This window comes from Pongo pygmaeus, chromosome 4 (genome assembly GCF_028885625.2).
Source record: "Pongo pygmaeus isolate AG05252 chromosome 4, NHGRI_mPonPyg2-v2.0_pri, whole genome shotgun sequence".
In the NCBI taxonomy this organism is placed as follows: Eukaryota; Metazoa; Chordata; class Mammalia; order Primates; family Hominidae; genus Pongo; species Pongo pygmaeus.
The window spans coordinates 156,653,203-156,674,923 of record NC_072377.2 but is presented as its reverse complement, the minus strand read 5'-3'; the positions used below and the strand labels follow the sequence as shown (position 1 = coordinate 156,674,923).

The 21,721-nt window shown below is 42.3% G+C and overlaps 1 protein-coding gene across 2 annotated transcripts in view; it reads left to right on the top strand.

Annotated features, from left to right (window-relative positions):
- GLRA1 (glycine receptor alpha 1) overlaps nt 1-21,364 on the top strand; it is a 112,141-nt gene extending 90,777 nt beyond the window's left edge. The window contains exons 8-9 of one of the 2 annotated variants that reach the window (XM_054487494.2): nt 14,177-14,323; nt 20,283-21,364. In XM_054487494.2, the coding sequence (XP_054343469.1) occupies nt 14,177-14,323; nt 20,283-20,573 (438 nt within the window). In that variant the 3' untranslated portion in view covers nt 20,574-21,364. Of the gene's footprint in view, nt 1-14,176; nt 14,324-20,258 lie in introns of both variants that reach the window. The other variant, XM_054487493.1, reaches the window with a different exon arrangement.
- The last annotated feature ends 357 nt before the right edge of the window (nt 21,365-21,721 follow it).

Below are 21,721 nucleotides of genomic sequence, written 5' to 3'. Positions count from 1 at the left end.
TTTATCATTTTTTATTGCATCTATTTGATTCTTCTCTCTTTTTTTCTTTATTAATCTTGCTAGCGGTCTATCAATTTTGTTGATCCTTTCAAAAAACCAGCTCCTGGATTCATTAATTTTTTGAAGGGTTTTTTGTGTCTCTATTTCCTTTAGTTCTGCTCTGATTTTAGTTATTTCTTGCCTTCTGCTAGCTTTTGAATGTGTTTGCTCTTGCTTTTCTAGTTCTTTTAATTGTGATGTTAGGGTGTCAATTTTGGATCTTTCCTGCTTTCTCTTATGGGCATTTAGTGCTTTAAATTTCCCTCTACACACTGCTTTGAATGCATCCCAGGGATTCTGGTATGTTGTGTCTTGGTTCTCGTTGGTTTCAAAGAACATCTTTATTTCTGCCTTCATTTCGTTATGTACCCAGTAGTCATTCAGGAGCAGGTTGTTCAGTTTCCACGTAGTTGAGCGGTTTTGAGTGAGATTCTGAATCCTGAGTTCTAGCTTGATTGCACTGTGATCTGAGAGATAGTTTGTTATAATTTCTGTTCTTTTACATTTACTGAGGAGAGCTTTACTTCCAAGTATATGGTCAATTTTGGAATAGGTGTGGTGTGGTGCTGAAAAAAATGTATATTCTGTTGATTTGGGGTGGAGAGTTCTGTAGATGTCTATTAGGTCCGCTTGGTGCAGAGCTGAGTTCAATTCCTGGGTATCCTTGTTGACTTTCTGTCTCATTGATCTGTCTAATGTTGACAGTGGGGTGTTAAAGTCTCCCATTATTAATGTGTGGGAGTCTAAGTCTCTTTGTAGGTCACTCAGGACTTGCTTTATGAATCTGGGTGCTCCTGTATTGGGTGCATATATATTTAGGATAGTTAGCTCTTCTTGTTGAATTAATCCCTTTACCATTATGTAATGGCCTTCTTTGTCTCTTTTGATCTTTGTTGGTTTAAAGTCTGTTTTATCAGAGACTAGGATTGCAACCCCTGCCTTTCTTTGTTTTCCATTTGCTTGGTAGATCTTCCTCCATCCTTTTATTTTGAGCCTATGTGTGTCTCTGCACATGAGATGGGTTTCCTGAATACAGCACACTGATGGGTCTTGAGTCTTTATCCAATTTGCCAGTCTGTGTCTTTTAATTGGAGCATTTAGTCCATTTACATTTAAAGTTAATATTGTTATGTGTGAATGTGATCCTGTCATTATGATGTTAGCTGGTTATTTTGCTCGTTAGTTGATGCAGTCTCTTCCTAGTCTCGATGGTCTTTACATTTTGGCATGATTTTGCAGTGGCTGGTACTGGTTGTGCCTTTCCATGTTTAGTGTTTCCTTCAGGAGCTCTTTTAGGGCAGGCCTGGTGGTCACAAAATCTCTCAGCATTTGCTTGTCTGTAAAGTATTTTATTTCTCCTTCACTTATGAAGCTTAGTTTGGCTGGATATGAAATTCTGGGTTGAAAATTCTTTTCTTTAAGAATGTTGAATATTGGCCCCCACTCTCTTCTGGCTTGTAGGGTTTCTGCCGACAGATCCGCTGTTAGTCTGATGGGCTTCCCTTTGAGGGTAACCCGACCTTTCTCTCTGGCTGCCCTTAACATTTTTTCCTTCATTTCAACTTTGGTGAATCTGACAATTATGTGTCTTGGAGTTGCTCTTCTCGAGGAGTATCTTTGTGGCGTTCTCTGTATTTCCTGAATCTGAATGTTGGCCTGCCTTGCTAGATTGGGGAAGTTCTCCTGGATAATATCCTGCAGAGTGTTTTCCAGCTTGGTTCCATTCTCCCCGTCACTTTCAGGTACACCAATCAGACGTAGATTTGGTCTTTTCACATAGTCCCACATTTCTTGGAGGCTTTGCTCATTTCTTTTTATTCTTTTTTCTCTAAACTTCCTTTCTTGCTTCATTTCATTCATTTCATCTTCCATGGCTGATACCCTTTCTTCCATTTGATCGCATCGGCTCCTGAGGCTTCTGCATTCTTCACGTAGTTCTCGAGCCTTGCTTTTCAGCTCGATCAGCTCCATTAAGCACTTCTCTGTATTGATTATTCTAGTTATACATTCTTCTAAATTTTTTTCAAAGTTTTCAACTTCTTTGCCTTTGGTTTGAATATCCTCCCATAGCTTGGAGTAATTTGATTGTCTGAAGCCTTCTTCTCTCAGCTCGTCAAAGTCATTCTCCGTCCAGCTTTGTTCCGTTGCTGGTGAGGAACTGCGTTCCTTTGGAGGAGGAGAGGCACTCTGCTTTTTAGAGTTTCCAGTTTTTCTGCTCTGTTTTTTCCCCATCTTTGTGGTTTTATCTACTTTTGGTCTTTGATGATGGTGACGTACAGATGGGTTTTTGGTGTGGATGTCCTTTCTGTTTGTTAGTTTTCCTTCTAACAGACAGGACCCTCAGCTGCAGGTCTGTTGGAGTGCCTGGCCGGCCGGCCGTGTGAGGTGTCAGTCTGCCCCTGCTGGGGGGTGCCCCCCAGTTAGGCTGCTCGGGGGTCAGGGGTCAGGGACCCACTTGAGGAGGCAGTCTGCCCGTTCTCAGATCTCCAGCTGCGTGCTGGGAGAACTACTGCTCTCCTCAAAGCTGTCAGACAGGGACATTTAAGTCTGCAGAGGTTACTGCTGTCTTTTTGTTTGTCTGTGCCCTGCCCCCAGAGGTGGAGCCTACAGAGGCAGGCAGGCCTCCTTGAGCTGTGGTGGGCTCCACCCAGTTCAAGCTTCCAGGCTGCTTTGTTTACCTAAGCGAGCCTGGGCAATGGCGGGCGCCCCTCCCCCAGCCTCACTGCCAACTTGCTGTTTGATCTCAGACTGCTGTGCTAGCAATCAGCGAGACTCCATGGGCATAGGACCCTCTGAGCCAGGTGCAGGCTATAATCTCCTGGTGCACCATTTCCTAAGCCCATTGGAAAAGCACAGTATTCAGGTGGGAGTGGCCCAATTTTCCAGGTGCCGTCTGTCACCCCTGGAAAGGGAACTCCCTGACCCCTTGCGCTTCCAGAGTGAGGCAATGCCTCGCCCCTGCTTCAGCTGGCGCACGGTGAGCTCACCCACTGACCTGCACCCACTGTCTGGCACTCCCTAGTGAGATGAACATGGTACCTCAGATGGAAATGCAGAAATCACCCGTCTTCTGCATCACTCACGCTGGGAGCTGTAGACCGGAGCTGTTCCTATTCGGCCATCTTGGTTCCTCTCTTTAGTTATTTTTTTCATGATTGCCCTGAGGATTACAATTTCATCTTATTTTAGAAACATCTAATTCAGATTATTAATACTAACTTAATTACAACAGTGTCTTAGTTTACTTGGACTGCTAAAAGAAATGCCACAGATTTGGTGGTTTAAACAATAAAAATTTGTTTTTCATAGTTCTGAAACCTGGAAAGTCCAGAATCAAGATGGCAGCTAATTCAGTTGCTGGTGAATGTTCTTTTTCAGGTTTGCAGATAACCACTTTCTTGCTTTGTCCTAACATGGTAGAGAAAGAGTTCTGGTATCTCTTCTTCCCTAATTCCTGTTGAATTAAGGCCCCACCTGTAAGATCTCACCCTAAAGGTCTCACCTCTAAGATCTAACCCTAACCCTAACCCTAAGTCTAACCTAATCACTTCCTCATAGGCCCTGTCTCCAAATACAGTCATAATGGGGGTAAGGACTTCAACATATGAATTCTAAGGACACAAAAACATTCAGTTCATAACAAACAGTACACAAAAAACTTTGCTCCTATATATAGCTCAATTACCTCCCCCTTCCTTTGCACTGCTATTATCACACAAATTACATCTTCATTATATGTTGATTAACACAGGTTTACAATCATTGATTTACTCAATTGTCCTTTAAATCAGATAGGAGAAAAAAGTTATAAACAAAAACTGCATTTTTATATTGTCTTGAATATTTACCTATGCAGTTATCTTTACTAATACTCCTTATGTCTTCATATGAATTTGAGTTATTGTCTAGCATCCTTTTATTTCAGCCTAAAGGGCGTCCTTTAGTATTTCTTGTAGGACAGATCTGCTAGTGGAAGTCTCTCAGCTTTTGTTTACCTAAAAATGTATTTTTCATTTTTAAGGGATACAGAATTCTTGAGAAAAATTGGCAGTCTTTTCCTTTCAGCACTTTGAAAATGTTATCCCACTATCTTCTGTACCCGATGGTTTTAATGAGAATACAACTGTTAATCTTATCAAGAATCCCTTGTACAAAAGGAGTTGCTTCTCTTTTGCTGTTTTACGATTCTGCCTTTGCAGGAGAATTTCTTGAAACTGGGAGGTGGAGGTTGCAGTAGCAGAGATCTAGCCATTGCACTCTAGCCTGGGCAACAGAGCGAGACTCCATCTGAAAAAAAAAGATTCTGACTTTGTCTTCTGACATTTTGATTAGGATGTGTCTAGGTGTGGATCTCTTTATCTTACTTGGAGTTCCCTGTGCTTCTTAGATGTATATATTACTATTTTTCATCAAATTTGATAAGTTTTCAGGCACTATTTTTTAAAAATATTCTTTCTCTTTCTGTCTCCACTGCAGATTCCTATTAAACATTATGTTGGTGCATTACATGGTTTCCCACAGGTTTCTGGGGCTGTTTATTTTTCTTCATTCTGTTCCTCAGACCATATAATCTAAAATTCACTGATTCTTCTTTAAGTTTCCTGATTCTTCTGTCTTCTTAAATCTACTGTTGATTCCATCTAGTGAAGTTTTCATTTCAGTTATTTTACTTTTCAACTCCAGAATTTCTATTTGGTTCTTCTTTATCATTTCTTTTTTTGAGATGGACTCTCACTCTGTTGCCCAGGCTAGAGTGTGGTGATACGATCTCGGCTCACTGCAACCTCTGCCTCCTGTGTTCAAGCGATTCTCCAGTCTTAGCCTCCCAACTAGCTGGGACTACAGGCATGCACCACCACACCTGGCTAATTTTTTCTATTTTTAGTAGAGACGTGGTTTCACCATGTTGGCCAGACTGGTCTCAAACTCCTGACCTGAGGTGATCCACCTGCCTCAGCCTCCCAAAGTGCTGGGATTACAGGCTATCATTTCTCTTTATTAATATGCTATATTTGGTGAGACACTGCTCTCATATTTTCCTTTAGTTGTTTAGACATAGTTTCCTCTAGTTTGTTGAACATACTTAAAATAACTGATTTAAAGTCTTTGTTTATTAAGTCCAGCATCTGGGCTTCCTCAGGGACAGCTTCTTTTGACTACTTTTCTCCGTATGTATGAGCCATACTTTCCTCTTTCTTTGCATGTCTTAGAATTTTTGTTAAAATTGGACATTTTTTTTTTTTTAAGTTCTGGGATACATGTGCAGAACATGCAGGTTTGTTACATAGGTATACACATGCCATGGTGGTTTGCTGCACCCATCAACCCATCATCTACGTTAGGTATTTCTCCTAATGCTATCCCTCCCCTAGCCCCCTACCACCCAATAGGCCCTGGTGTGTGATGTTCCCCGCCCTGTGTCCATGTATTCTCATTGTTAAACTCCCATTTATGAGTGAGAACATGCAGTGTTTGGTTTTCTGTTCTTGTGTTAGTTTGCCGAGAACAATGGTTTCCAGCTTCATCCATGTCCCCACAAAGGACACGAACTCATCCTTTTTTATGGCTGCATAGTATTCCATAGTGTATATGTGACACATTGTCTTTATCCAGTCTATCACTGATGGCCATTTGGGTTGGTTCCAAGGCTTTGCTATTGTGAACAGTGCTGCAATAAACATACGTGTGCATGTGTCTTTATAGTAGAATGATTTATAATCCTTTGGGTATATACTCAGTACTGGGATTGCTGGGTCAAATTATATTTCTAGTTCTAGATCCTTGAGGAATTGCCACACAGTCTTCCACAATGGTTGAACTAATTTACATTCTCACCAACAGTGTAAAAGCATTCCTATTTCTCCACATCCTCTCCAGCATCTGTTATTTCCTAACTTTTTAATGATGGCCATTCTAACTGGCATGAGATGGTATCTCACTGTGGTTTTGATTTGCATTTCTCTAATGACCAGTGATGATGAGCTTGTTTTCATATGTTTGTTGACCGCATAAATGTCTTCTTTTGAGAAGTGTCTGTTCATAGCCTTTGCCCACTTTTTGATGGGGTTGTTTTTCTTATAAATTTGTTTAAGTTCTTTATAGATTCTGGATATTAGCCCTTTGTCAGATGGATAGATTGCAAAAATTTTCTCCCATTCTGTAGGTTGCCTGTTCACTCTGATGATAGTTTTTGTTTTGTTTCTGTTGTTGTTGTTGTTGTTGTTGTTTGCTGTGCAGAAGCTCTTTAGTTTAATTAGATCCCATTTGTCAATTTTGGCTTTTGTTGCCATTGCTTTTGGTGTTTTAGTCACGAAGTCTTTGTTCGGGCCTGTGTCCTGAATGGTATTGCCTAGGTTTTCTTCTAGGGATTTTATGGTTTTAGGTCTTACATTTAAGTCCTCAATCCATCTTAATTTTTGTATAAGGTGTAAGGAAGGGGTGCAATTTCAGTTTTCTGCTTATGGCTAGCCAGTTTTCCCAACACCATTTATTAAATAGGGAATCCTTTCCCCATTGCTTGTTTCTGTCAAGATCAGATGGTTATAGTTATGTGGCATTATTTCTGAGGCCTCTGTTCTGTTCCATTGGTCTATATATCAGTTTTGGTACCAGTACCATGCTGTTTTGGTTACTGTAGCCTTGTAGTATAGCTTGGAGTTGGGTAGTGTGATGCCTCCAGCTTTGTTCTCTTGGCTTAGGATTGTCTTGGTTATGTGGGCTCTTTCTTGGTTACATATGAAATTTGAAGTAGTTTTTTCTAATTCTGTGAAGAAAGTCAATGGTAGCTTGATGGGGATAGCATTGAATCTATAAATTACTTTGGGAAGTATGGCCATTTTCACAATATTGATTCTTCCTATCCATGAGCATGGAATGTTCTTCCATTTGTTTGTGTCCTCTCTTATTTCCTTGAGCAGTGATTTGTAGTTCTCCTTGAAGAGGTCCTTCACATCCCTTGTAATTTGTATTCCTAGGTATTTTATTCTCTTTGCAGCAGTTGTGAATGGGAGTTCACTCATTATTTGGGTCTCTGTTTGTCTATTATTGGTGTATAGGAATACTTGTGATTTTTGCACATTGATTTTGTATCCTGAGAATTTGCTGAAGTTGCTTATCAGCTTAAAGAGATTTTGGGCTGAGACAATGGGGTTTTCTAAATATTCAATCATGTCATCTGCAAACAGATATAATTTGACTTCCTCTCTTCCTATTTAAATACCTTTTATTTCTTTCTCTTGCCTGATTGCCCTGGCCAGCACTTCCAATACTATGTTGAATAGGAGTGGTGAGAGAGGGAATCCTTGTCTTGTGCTGGCTTTCAAAGGGAATGCTTCCAGCTTTTGCTCATTCCATATGATACTGGCTGCAGGTTTGTCATAAATAGCTGTTCTTATTTTGAGATACATTCCATCAATACCCAGTTTATTGAGAGTTTTTAGCATGAAGGGGTGTTGAATTTTATTGAAGGACTTTTCTGCATCTATTGAGATAATCATGGGTTTTTGGCATTGGTTCTGTTTTTATGATGGATTATGTCTATTGATTTGCATATGTTGTACCAGCCTTGCATCCCAGGGATGAAGCCGAATTGATGGTGATGGATAAGCTTTTTGATATGCTGCTGGATTCAGTTTGCCAGTATTTTATTGAGGATTTTTGAATCGATGTTCATCAAGGATATTGGCCTGAAATTCTCTTTTTTTGTTGTGTCTCTGCCAGGTTTTGGTATCAGGATGATGTTGGCCTCATAAAATGAGTTTTGGTATCAGGATGACGCTGGCCTCATAAAATGAGTTAGGGAGGAGTCCCTCTTTTTCTATTGTTTGGAACACTTTCAGAATGAATGGTACCAGCTCCTCTTTGTACCTCTGGTAGAATTTGTCTATGAATCCATCTGGTCCTGGGCTTTTTTTGGTTGGTAGGCTATTAATTACTGTCTCAATTTCAGAACTTGTTATTGACCTATTCTGGGATTCAACTTCTTCCTGGTTTAGTCTTGGGAGGGTGTATGTGTCCAGGAATTTATCCATTTCTCCTAGATTTTCTAGTTTATTTGCATAGAGGTGTTTATAATATTCTCTGATGGTAGTTTGTATTTCTGTGGGATCAGTGGTGATATCCCCTCTATCATTTTTATTGTGTCCATTTCATTCTTCTCTCTTTTCTTTTTTTTTTTTGAGATGTTGTCTCGCTCTGTCACCCAGGCTGGACTGCAGTGGCGCAATCTTGGCTCACTACAAGCTCCACTTCCCAGGTTCACGCTATTCTCCTGCCTCAGCCTCCCAAGTAGCTGGGACTACAGGCACCTGCCACCATTCCTGGCTAATTTTTTGTATTTTTTAGTAGAGACGGGGTTTCATCGTGTTAGCCAGGATGGTCTTGATCTCTTGTCCTCATGATCCACCCACCTCAGCCTCCCAAAGTGCTGGGATTACAGGCATGAGCCACCACGCCCAGCCTCTTTTCTTTATTAGGCTGGCTAGCGGTCTATATATTTTGCTAATCTTCAACAAACCAGCCCCTGGATTCACTGATTTTTTGAAAGGTTTTTCATGTTTCTATCTCCTTCAGTTCTGCTCTGATCTTAGTTATTTCTTGTCTTCTGCTAGCTTTTGAATTTGTTTGCTCTTGCTTTTCTAGTTCTTTTAATTCTGATGTTAGGGTGTCAATTTTAGATCTTTCCTGCTTTCTCCTGTGGGCATTTAGTGCTATAAATTTTCCTGTAAACACTGCTTTAGATGTGTCCCAGAGATTCTGGTATGTTGTGTCTTTATTATCATTGGTTTCAAAGAAATTATTTATTTCTGCCTTAATTTCGTTATTTACCCAGTAGTTATTCAGGAGCAGGTTGTTTAGTTTCCATGGAGTTGTGTGGTTTTGAGTGAGCTTCTTAATCCTGAGTTCCAATTTGATTGCACTGTGGTCTGAGAGACTGTTTGTTATGATTTCCATTATTTTGCATTTGCTGAGGAATGTTTTACTTCTAATTATGTGGTCAATTTTAGAATAAGTGTGATGTGTTGCTGAGAAGAAGGTATATTTTGTTGATTTTGGGTGGAGAGTTCTGTAGATTTCTATTAGGTCTGCTTGGTCCAGAGCTGAGTTCACATCCTGAATATCCTTGTTAATTTTCTGTCTCATTGATCTAATATTATTTTCAGTGGGGTGTTCAAGTCTCCCACTATTATTGTGTGGGAGTCGAAGTCTCTTTGTAGGTCTCTAAGAACTTGCCTTATGAATCTGGGTGTATATGGGGTGCATATATATTTAGGATAGTTAGCTCTTCTTGTTGCATTGATCCCTTTACCATTATGTAATGCCCTTCTTCGTCTTTTTTGATCTTTGTTGGTTTAAAGTCTGTTTTATCAGAAACTAGGATTGCAACCCCTGCTTTTTTTTTTTTGCTTTCCATTTCCTTGGTAAATATCCCTCCATCCTGCCAGGCATGATTGCTCATGCCTATAATCCCAGCACAATGGGAGGCCGAGGCAGGTGGATCGCCTGAGGTCAGGAGTTTGAGACCAGCCTGACCAACATTAAGAAACCCCATCTCTACTAAAAATACAAAATTAGTCAAGCATGGTGGTGCATGCCTGTAATCCCAGTTACTCGGGAGGCTGAGGCAGGAGAATTGCTTGAACCCAGGAGGCAGAGGATGCAGCGAGCTGAGATTGTGCCATTGCACTCCATCCTGGGGGGCAACAAGAGCAAAACTCTGTCTCAAAAGAAAAATATATATATATCCCTCCATCCCTTTATTTTGAGCCTATATGTGTCTTTGCATGTGAGATTGGTCTTCTGAATACAGCACACTGATGAGTCTTGATTCTTTATCCAATTTGCCAGTCTGTGTCTTTTAACTGGGGCATTTAGCCTGTTTACATTTAAGATTAATATTGTTATATGTGAATTTGATCCTGTCATTATGATGCTAGCTGGTTATTTTGCCCATTAGTTGATGTGGTTTCTTCATAGTGTCAATGGTCTTTACAATTTGGCATGTTTTTGCAGTGGCTGGTACCGGCTGTTCCTTTCCATGTTTAGTGCTTCCTTCAGGAGTTCTTGTGAGACAGTCCTGGTGGAGACTAAATCTCTCAGTATTTGCTTATCTGTAAAGGATTTTGTTTCTCCTTTGCTTATGAAGCTTAGTTTGGCTGGATATGAAATTCTGGATTGAAAATTCTTTTCTTTAAGATTGTTGAATATTGGCCCCCAGTCTCTTCCGGCTTGTAGGGTTTCTGCCAAGAGATCCGCTGTTAGTCTGATGGGCTTCCCTTTCTGGATAACCTGACCTTTCCCTCTGGCTGCCCCTTCCATTTTTTCCTTCATTTCAACCTTTGTGAATCTGACAATTATGTGTCCTGCGGTTGCTCTTCTCGAGGAGTATCTTTGTGGTGTTCTCTTTATTTCCTGAATTTGAATATTGGCCTGTCTTGCTAGGTTGGGGAAGTTCTCCTGGATAATATCCTGAAGAGTGTTTTCCAACTTGGTTCCATTCTCCCCGTCACTTTCAGGTACACCAACTGAATGTAGGTTTGGTCTTTTCACAGAGTCCCATATTTCTTGGAGGCTTCGTTTGTTCCTTTTCATTCTTTTTTCTCTAATCTTGTCTTCATGCTTTATTTCACTAAATTGATCTTCAATCTCTGATATCCTTTATTCCGCTTGATCGATTCAGCTATTGATACTTGTGTATGCTTCACAAAGTTCTTGCGCTGTGTTTTTCAGTTCCATCAGGTCATTTATGTTCGTTTCTAAACTTGTTATTCTAGTTAGCAATTCCTCTAACCTCTTTTCAAGGTTCTTAGCTTCCTTGCCTTGGATTAGAACATGCCCCTTTAGCTTGGAGGACTTTGTTATTCCCCACCTTCTGAAGCCTACTTCTGTGAATTTGTCGAACTCATTCTCTGTCCAGTTTTGTTCCCTTGCTGGCAAGGAGTTGTGATCCTTTGGAGGAGAAAAGGCATTCTGGTTTTTGGAATTTTCAGCCTTTTTGTGCTGGCTTTTCCTCTTCTTTGTGGATTTATCTACCTTTGGTCTTTGATGCTGGTGACCTTCAGATGGGATTTCTGTGTGGATGTCCTTTTTGTTGATTTTGATGCTATTCCTTTCTGTTTGTTAGTTTTCCTTCTAACAGTCAGGCCCCTCAGCTGCAGGTCTGCTGGAGTTTGCTGGAGGTCCACTCCAGACCCTGTGTGCCTAGTTATCACCAGTGGAGACTGCAGAACAGCAAAGATTGCTACCTGTTCCTTCCTCTGGAAGCTTCATCCCAGAGGGGCACCTGCCAGATGCCAGCCAGAGCTCTCCTGTATGAGTTGTCTTTCCACTCCTGCAGGGAAGTGTCTCTCCATCAGGAGGCACAGGGGTCAGGGACCCACTTGAGGCAGTCTGTCCCTTAGCAGAGCTCGAGTGCTGTGCTGGGAGATCCACTGCTCTCTTCAGAGCTGGCAGGCAGGAATGTTTAAGTCTGCTGAAGCTGCTCCCACAGCTGTCCCTTCCCCCAGGTGCTTTGTCCCAGGGAGTTGGTAGTTTTATCTATAAGCCCCTGACTGGAGCTGCTCCTTTTCTTTCAGAGATGCTCTGCCCAGAGAGGAGGAATCTAGAGACACAGCCTGGCTACAGAGGCTTTGCTGAGCTGTGGTGTGCTCCACCCAGTTCGAACTTCCTGGCAGCTTTGTTTACACAGTGAGGGGGAAACCGCCTACTCAAGCCTCAGTAATGGTGGACACTCCTCCCCCCACCAAGCTCAAGTGTTCCAGGTCAACTTCAGACTGCTGTGCTGGCAGCGAGAATTTCAAGCCAGTGGATCTTAGCTTGCTGGGCTCCATGGGGATGGGATCTGCTGAGCTAAATCACTTGGCTCCCTGGCTTCAGCCCCCTTTCCAGGGGAGTGAATGGTTCTGTCTTGCTGGGGTTCCAGGTGCCACTGGGGTATGAAAAAAAAAAAACTCCTGCAGCTAGCTCAGTGTCTGTCCAAACGGCTGCCCAGTTTTGTGCTTGAAAACCAGGGCCCTGGTGACATAGGCACCCGAGGGAATCTCCTTTTCTGCAGGTTGCAAAGACCCTGGGAAAAGAGTAGTATCTGGGGCCGGAGTGCACCATCCCTCATGACACAGCCGCTCAGGGCTTCCCTTGGCCAGGGGAGGGAGATCCCTGACCCCTTGTGCTTCCTGGGTGAGGTGACACCCCACTCTGCTTCGGCTCACCTTCTGTGGGCTGCACCCACTGTCTAACCAGTCCCAGTGAGATGAGCTGGGTACCTCAGTTAGAAATGCAGAAATCACTCGCCTTCTGCATTGATCTTGCTGGGAGCTGCAGACCGGAGCTGTTCCTATTTGGCCATCTTGCCAGCCAAGTTTGGACATTTTAATAATATAATGTGGCAACTTTGAAAATCAAATTCTCCCCTCTCTTCAGGATTTGTTGCTGTTGCTATTCAGTAACTTTTCTGAACCAATTCTGTAAAGTTCATATTATTTGTTTCGTGGGACTACTGAAGTCTCTGCTCAGGTTGGTAGTCAGCTAAAAATCAGACAAAGGTTTCTTAAATGCCTGGAACCTATAAGTGTCCTAGCCTTTGCCAAGGGGCTCTCTACCTTAAACATTCTGCGAGGCAGTTTACAACTTTGACTCAGGCTCCACTTCCTGCTTGCTCAGACTATCAAGGTTAGCCAAAGGTGAGAGCCTAGAGCCATCTCAAGTCTTCCCGGGAATTCACACAGCTCTAAGCTTGCACACAGTTTCCCAAGAATATGTCACAGCTTTCCAAAGCCCCCTATAAACAACTCATTACCCAGCTTTTCTTTTTCAGCTTTTTGATTAACCTATTATTTTGCCCCAACTGCCTCAGGTGGCAATTACTATTGATTGCTTTTGATAAATGCCCTCAAAGAAAAGGTTGTTCACATGGGGCCAACTCCAAATCAGGTCAAAGAAAGACAGCCTTGTGAGTGGCATCTTTGAGGGAACCATGAGATATGTCAAATGATGACAACTCTCTGGGAATGAGGCATTGAAGAAGCTCCAACTGTGTTCTGCTCCATCCAATGGCTTCCAGACAGCTGTTGGTTTTCAAGGCTACCATGGAGCTGGATAGATTATGACAGGAATAGGGCAAAACACCACAAAGCTCCAAGGGAAATGAAAATACATGTCCGTGCAGAAACTTGTACATGGTTGTTTATAGCAGCATTACTCACAGTAGCTAAAAGGTAGAAAATTTAAATATCCATTACCTAATTAATGGATAAACAAAATGTTGTATATCCATAAAACAGGGTATTATTCAGCCATAAAAAGGAATGAAATACTGATACATGTTACAATTTGAATGAACCTTGAAAATATGCTAAGTGAAAGAGGCCAATCATAAAAAGCCACATATTGCATTATTTCATTCATATAAAATATGGATTAGTGGTTGTTTATGGCTGGGGGAATAGAGAGGTGATAGCTAAAAGGTAACATTTCTTTTTGAGGTAATGAAAATGTTCTAAAATTGACTGATGATGATGGTTGCACATATGTGTGAATATTCTAAAAATCATTAAACTGTACACTTTAAATGTGTGAATTGTATGGTATGTGAATTATATCTCAATAACACTTTTAAGCACTGCCACAAAGCTTGCTGTTCTTATTAAGATTCAGCTGATTTTCTTGAATAAATGTTCACAGGACTGATATAAGCCTTTGGTAATTAGTGGAGTTCTGAAAAGTTGGCACTGACAATTTTTTCCAGTGTTCTCATTAATTTTTTGGAGGAATTTTCAGGTCCTTACGATGTCATTTTTGCTGACATCCTCCATTCACTTTTAATGCTCACTACAACAGTTTGTTCCAATCACCCTTAAATGAAAGACAGCATTCTGTTCTAAGTGATAATGCTAAATATACCATTGTCCTCTCTTCAGTACTCTCATAGGTACCATAATCTATTTACCCCCAATATTCTTTCCAGTCTGTCTGATGCATTTCTTTTGTTTTCCTCTATACCTCCACCCTAATATCCCAGCTGAGGAGCAGACAGCAGTGGGTGATGTGGGGAATTACTGAAGAGCAGAAAATATTCCGCCATGCTTAATGTTTTACATTCCCCTCCTCTCACCTCCCCGTTTCTCCTCCACCCCCACTCTAGGTGTCCTATGTGAAAGCCATTGACATTTGGATGGCAGTTTGCCTGCTCTTTGTGTTCTCAGCCCTACTAGAATATGCTGCTGTTAACTTTGTGTCTCGGCAACATAAGGAGCTGCTCCGATTCAGGAGGAAGCGGAGACATCACAAGGTAGGCCTTTGGGTCACTGCCTAAGGAGGGACAGCTGGTAGTAAACAAAAGAGTTCTAAGCAGTCTGTCTGTGTTATTTGTTTCAATGGTCCATCCTTCTCAATGTGCAAGGCAGGTTAGAAATAGGAATTAAAGACCTAGAGGTCTCAGCTTTCCTCCCATAAATAATGCCCTAGTTGGGTCTATAGGCAGTCACTCTTCGAATCGTAACAGTAACACTACAGAAATTATCAAGTTATACCTAAAGGCAGAACTAATTAACTAAAAGCTGATAGAGTCAAGAAAATAACTAACTATAAACCTAAAAGATTGGGAGGTGTCCATTGGGTTTTTTCTGCAAGCCTGCATTGTCTTAATAGGCTTGATTCCAGAAGACAATTGCACCACAAAAGGTGAGATCTTAAAGTAGAATGCCCAGGTTCAGGCCTTTGCTTCCTGCCTCCAGGAAAAAGGCAACAAGCAAGATCTCCGCCAGAGTGGGTTCTCTCTCCATATGAGGGATTGAATAAAGGAATATTTGACAGGGCACCTCTGAGAAGTTACCAACCTCTGTTCACGAGGTTGTGCACTGACCAAAGAATACCAGTGGGGAGCATGCAGCCTGCTGGAGCAAACTGCTCCATATCGTGGGTCCATAACTAGTTCCCCAGAAGATCCAACCACCCTGGCTTTTTTCTTAGTTCTTCAAACATACACACACAGGCCTTTAAATATCTTGTTCTCTTTCCCTGTACTGCTCTTCCAGTGCACTGCGTGTCCTAGCAAATGCCATGTTCTACTTGAACTTAATTTCTAAACTTCTAAAAATGTATCCTGATTTAAAAGCATAAATTCAATGATGTGATTTTTTTAAAGCCGATCTCTTCCACCAAATCACAAGATCCATAAAGGCAGAGACTGTGTTTGTTTTTGCTCTGTGCTATATCCCTGGTGCCTAACACAATGCCTAACATATAGTGAGCATGCAGTAAGTATTTGTTAAACAAATGAACAAAGGGATAAATAAACGATTAGGTTGGTGCAAAAATAATTGCAGTTTTTGCTATTAAAAGCAATAAAGAAGAAGCCTTCAGACAGAGAGTCTGAAGTTTTTCCACTGACAGATTAGGGCAACCAGGGACCCACACATTATGATCTGTCATAGTGTTGCAGGTCACAGTACTTACCTGCAATGTGCCAGGTCCTATAAGCTTTAGACTGACCTATTTAAAATCATTGTCTATTAATCAGTAAAGCTCAAAAATAAAATAAAACAAAACAAAATAGTTGTCTGCCCAGGCGCAATGTGCTGTGACAAAGGACCCTGCCTCTTTAGTTTTCTTTAGTATGAGACTTCGAGCTAGCCAACTTGGGCCCAGGTTCTCCATGTGCAAAATGCGTATAAAGGGAAATTCTGGTGAGAATTAAATCAGGGGATGCCAAAGTAGCTTTAAGTTTTGTTCCTGCCGCACAAGTGCCAAGGATTAAAATGATTACATATACACACATTTCCATCAGTATGTTTCTTAAACATCAGCAATCTGATTCAATTAACTTCTGGCAGTTTACCACAGGGAGGAGGCCGACGTTCCAAGACAGAAGATGTCCATGGGAATTAAGATATCACCATCCTTCTAAACTACATTGAAGGAGGAAATTGTCTTGGGTTCAGCAAGCCAGGTAGAACTTCTTAAATGACCCCTAGTTTTAGTTACTCTATATTGTCCATTTAATACCTAGCCTCTGATGCTTTAAAAAAAAAAAAAAAAAGTCTATTTAAGAAACTGGCATGATGGCTTGTGCCTATAATCCCAACTACCAAGAAGACTGAGGTGAGAGGATTGCTTTAGCCCAGGAGTTCCAGAACAATGTGGGCAATATACTGACTTTGTCTCAAAAAAAAAAAAAAAAAAGAAAAGAAAGAAAGAAACTGACCAAACATTAAGTATCTCTAGGATTTTATTTTTCCATTTTCCCTATAGACTAGCTGCTTTTTGTAATTTCATCTGCTAGAGACATTTGTTAAAAACACTAATTTGAAAAGATCATGTCCAAGATATTTTACTAGCACCAGCGCCTTTGATTGGGCACTGCACAGCTCCAGTAGATGCTGTTTGTATGGACTAAAATGGGAATGGAGCCTCCTGAAGATACATAGTATGGTGGGCCTATGGTACTTTCAAAGGCTGTATCCACGCTCCCCAAGTATCTACCAGTTTGACACACTAGAAGAAAACAAACACTATTCTGGCCAGATAAAGTGTCAATAAGGCCACCAGCTAGATTAGATCAGATTCTCCTGCTCTGTTCCCTCTTTTGAAGATACCTCAGCAATCACCCCATCCACTCCTTCCATGCAACTGATGAGAGAGACCCACAATAGCAAGGCCAAGTCACTGGTATCACGAGGCACTGATGGCAAAGGCAGGAGAGGTGCTAAGAGACCCGAGGTTCTTCTCCAAACATTAACCATACCACCATGAGTTCTTATCTGTTCATCAGTGTGTCCATCCTGAAGCAGATAAAAATCGTCCTGCATTTATTAGATCTTAAATAAAAACTAAGCCTCATCCCATGGTGAAGGTCAAAAACTAGTAGCCAGAAGGCCAAATTTGGTGTGCAAATATCTTTACTTTGGCCTGGAGTGTTTTTAAAATCTGGACTTAAGGGGTCAGCATTTAAAAACCACACTTCGGGCTTCACCAGAAAAAAAATCACAGCATCCAGCCACACTGAATGTGCTTCCCATAAGGTACTGGTGCACTGGAACTGCCTTTAGGTAGGGAATGCATTTTCCAGTTAATACCATCCCTTCTAACCAGGGATATTTTTCAGCCCCAACTCACTTCACCACTCACATTTCTCCTGCCTGCCTCCTTGTATGCATTTGAATTAACGTAATCTCATTCATAGGGGCTCTTAAGTTGGCCCAAATGTCAGAAATTACAATGATGCAGAATTGAGCTCACCATAAAGAATAGTTTCCCTAGAGTAAGCCGCTCTGGAAGTGATTTGTACACTAGAGGTGTACAAGCTTCTTCTGCAGAAACTCTCTTTAACAGGAAGTTTGCAGAAGGGATTTTAAGTCCCAGATGGTGAGTGGAGAGGAACTAGCTACATGCCTGAATTTCTCAGAGCCTGTGATCTTGGACAGCTTTCCCAACTCCCACCATCTTCCCATGTTGCCTCATTTGTTGTGCAGAAAGCATCTGGTTCTCGAATTCTCTGGCCGGCCTCCTTAGGCAAATTATTAGGAAACCATATCTGTGAGCATCAGACTCAGCAGGCATACTACTAGCAACCTCCCTGAGCTCCAGAGTACACTACCAGATTTCCCCTGCTCCAGCTCTAAGCAGCTCCAGATGCAGTTGGGCATGCATTTCCTGCCACCTGCTGGTTCCAATAAGAATAGCAAGCCTTTTACCAGTCATTCCTAGGGAATTTTTCTCCCAGACACAATATGAAATTGATAATCCTCTAGCTAGATGGGGCCTTCAATCCAAACCTCTACTCCTCCTATTCCCATGTTTAACAGATGAGAAAGGCAAAGAATAATTCACCCACAGCAGCATAAAAAGTTAATTTGGTGCTTCCCCCTACCTAACTAGGTCCCAGTTTAAAATAAAAAATAAAAATAAAACAACACCCCAGCTCCAGGGAGATTTTCATTGAAATGCAAGAGTCAGACTTAGACCCCCTTCTAAGTACTAGGTCCAGCAATTTGGCTGGCTCTCCCCAACTCCTCTCCTTGGCCCTGGCATTGAATCTTCTACTGTTACCCTATTCATAGACAAGTACTTACTGAGCACCTGTTTGCCAGGCACTGTATGCAGCACATCCTCTTCCTCCTCACTTTTGCAATGAAGATGTTGGACAAGATTCATTCATTTTCCAAGCATTTCTTGAGCATTTACCATATGTCTCAAACCCTTCTGGTGCTAAAAATACAACTCCATTTAAACAAACAAACAAACAAAAAAAAAGGACACTAAAGCTGGTGAAGATATGCAAGCGAACATCATTTGCTCAACAAACATATACCAAGTTTTGAGCTTATGAACCAGGGACTATGTTCATGTTCAGTGTTGAGAGTGCAGTGAACATGACAGACTTTGCATGGAGCTTAAAATCTAGTAAGAGACAGACGCTAATCAAGAAATTACCATACAATGTGATGAGAGCTTTAAAAAAAATACGGAGATATGTACAGAGAGCTTATGGCGCACACAGCAGGAACGGCTAGCCTATACTTGGGAGCTCAGAGAAGGCTTCTGAGGAAGAATTAGGTGAAAGAGGAGTTGGAGACAAGAGATGGGGTTGAGAGTGTGTTCTAGGCAGGGAGAACAACTTGCACAAAGGCCCAGAGTTCAAGAAAAGAACCATGACATTTTCAAATATAAGGAAATATTTCAGTGACTAAAGCATAGAACATCAGATAGAAATGGCACAAGATGAGACTGGAAAAGCAGGCAGGGTCCAGGTTCTAAGGCCTTGTTTATCATGTTCAGGATTTTAATTAACCTGAAGTCAGTGGCATTAAAAGGTTCTAAGCAAAAGATGACCAAGATCTGTGTTATAACGACTCAGATGGGTTGGGTGGTGGGGGCAGATTGGAGGCTGTTGCAATGGTGGGCTGGACACAGTGGCTCACACCTGTAATCCCAGAACTTTGCGAAGCCGAGGCAGGAAGATCTCTTGAGTCCAGGAGTTCAAGACCAGACTGGGCAACATAGCGAGACCCCAATCTCTACAAACAAAATAAAACAAAACAAAACAAACCAGAAGGTGGCCTATCCTACAGGAGAGATGGAGAGGCACCAGTGAAACCTATACTGAGTTTCTTGTTCTCTGTTGGCCCGGTCCTGCACAGGAACAAGCAGAAGATGGTGTTCCTTTCCTAAAAGCGTTATCTAGGTGGGCAATGTGAGCTGATAAAACCTCCCAATGCCAACATTGAATCAATAGCTCAGTTGAGATCAAAACATTAGACTCTCAATTCCTCCTCAGAGCTCACATGCAAAGATAACAAAGCTGGACATGAGGAGAGCAGACAATAGTGCCTCCATGATTCAGACCAGGGCAAGACCACCATGACCTGGGAAAGGGATGAACTAGAAGGATCAGGGCAGCAGGCATTTTGGTAGTGAGCATAAGGAAGGGACGTGAGAAGGCACAAGAGAAAATGTACAAACAAACCTGGAGGGCTGCAAAGTATCTGGTGGGGGAGAAGGAAAGCCTGGAAAGGTAAGTTGGAGCCAAATGATGAAGGGTCTTGAATGAAAACTTAGTAAAAATCCAGAGATCTGTCTGAAGTTACAACTGCCAGGGATGTGGGAACGTAGAGGCAGGAAGAAGCCGTGGCTTCCCTGGCTTGTAGAACGGAAGTGAGGCCCAGAGCTCCTGCTCCATCCTGGCCCATAGCCATCCCCCTTACTGCCCACTCCTGGGAGCTACTAACTGGGGAATGGGATGGGGAAGAGGGCAAGGAAGCAACAGAGGCAAAGCAGGGGATCTCTCCAAATTGTCCTCTGAATTTCTAACTAAAACCCAGTACAACCTTGAATATGTTCTCAATTATAACCTCTGATGGTCAAAAGAAACTTGTGGAGTAGTGGGGAGAATCTTGTCCCCCAGGTAGAAGAAAAAATGAAATAAAAATCCCTGAGACTCACAGAAGGAAATTACTTGCCTATGGTCATACAACCAGCAACTGATACAGCTGGGACTTGAACACAGGTCTCCAGACTCTAAACCACATTCCTATCCCCTGTTTTGCATCTGTTTCAGCAGGCAAGTGGCGCCCCTCTATAAGGCAGAACTCCCCAGCCAGCCAAAAAGCCTCCAGAAACCTAGAGTGATGCAGTCTGGAAAGCAGGGAGAACCAGATGGGCACGGTCTGGCCCCCAAGGGAGTGCCTTGCAGGGAGGGTGCCTAGCCCCTGTCTTATTTTAAGTAGAGCCCCATGTTGAATCTATTCCAGGAGGATGAAGCTGGAGAAGGCCGCTTTAACTTCTCTGCCTATGGGATGGGCCCAGCCTGTCTGCAGGCCAAGGATGGCATCTCAGTCAAGGGCGCCAACAACAATAACACCACCAACCCCCCTCCTGCACCATCTAAGTCCCCAGAGGAGATGCGAAAACTCTTCATCCAGAGGGCCAAGAAGATCGACAAAATATCCCGCATTGGCTTCCCCATGGCCTTCCTCATTTTCAACATGTTCTACTGGATCATCTACAAGATTGTCCGTAGAGAGGATGTCCACAACCAGTGAAGGGTCTGAAAGGTTGGGGGAGGCTGGGAGAGGGGAACGTGGGAATAGCACAGGAATCTGAGAGACTAAGGAAGAGAAGGGGAAGAGAGGGAGGGGGCACACTTACACAACTCTCTCTGCAATATGTGCAATAGCAAAATGCAGTGATGCATGAATTTTACAATGTGGCACTATTTAACCTCGGGTGGGCTGTGGGCGGGGGGTCAGGAGGGATTTTTCTAATATAGGAACTGAGGGCTGGGAGGAAGGGAGGGGGTAAGGGCAGGGGGTGGGGGATTGGGGAAATAATAGCTTTCAAAAATCTCAGTCCATGGGCTGTGCAGTTTTCCTGTTGGGAAGGAGAGCGCAGTCTGCCCCAGAGCAGAAAGAAAGCAATGTAATATATGATATATATTCATGCTTAATATTAATGCAAAACCCGAAAAACAAAAGATTTGTTTCTTAACCTATCAGCCTAGTAACTGCTTAAATTTTTAAAGTCACAGAAGTAATGGACAATTTTTCCCAGAGTAGAAACAGTCACAAATAAGCTTGCTCTGGTGTATGTCCCACATCATACCCCTCCAAATGCCATACCTGTCTTCAAACTGACCCAGGCGGACACATGCCAAAAAGCCATTTTGCCTCTGCTTCAAGAGGGCTGTGTGGTATGGGAATGGGTAGTGGAAATGGGGACAGGTGGAGAGACGAGAAGGGAGTGACTAAGAGACGGACATTTCAGAGGCCAAGGACTGAGAATGTAGGTAACCCCAGCTCAACCCTCACACCTCAAGGCTGAGGACCACAATTGCCCCTCTCTGAGCCCTCTTGCTTCTGTGCTTCAACAACACCCCACTCACCCTCCACCAGCACCCAGAAATGGCCGATGTGGTTTTCTCATTATATTGCCAATATGCAATCTTTTTTATGGTTAAAAAAAGTAATAATCTTGAAAAATAATATGCAGATAGACTGAGTGTAAACAGGTACTTTTTTCAAATGACTATTTTTGGAGAGTCTCTTTGGAACTGCAACTGAGTGCATGTTTGGGAAGGTGGGGTCAGTGGTGTGAAACCCATTTATTATCTAGTGGTTCTACAGAGTAAAGTTTTAAGAGGTGAAAGGGCAGTGTTGAGTCTGATGCCGATTAGGTATAAATAGGTGGAGAG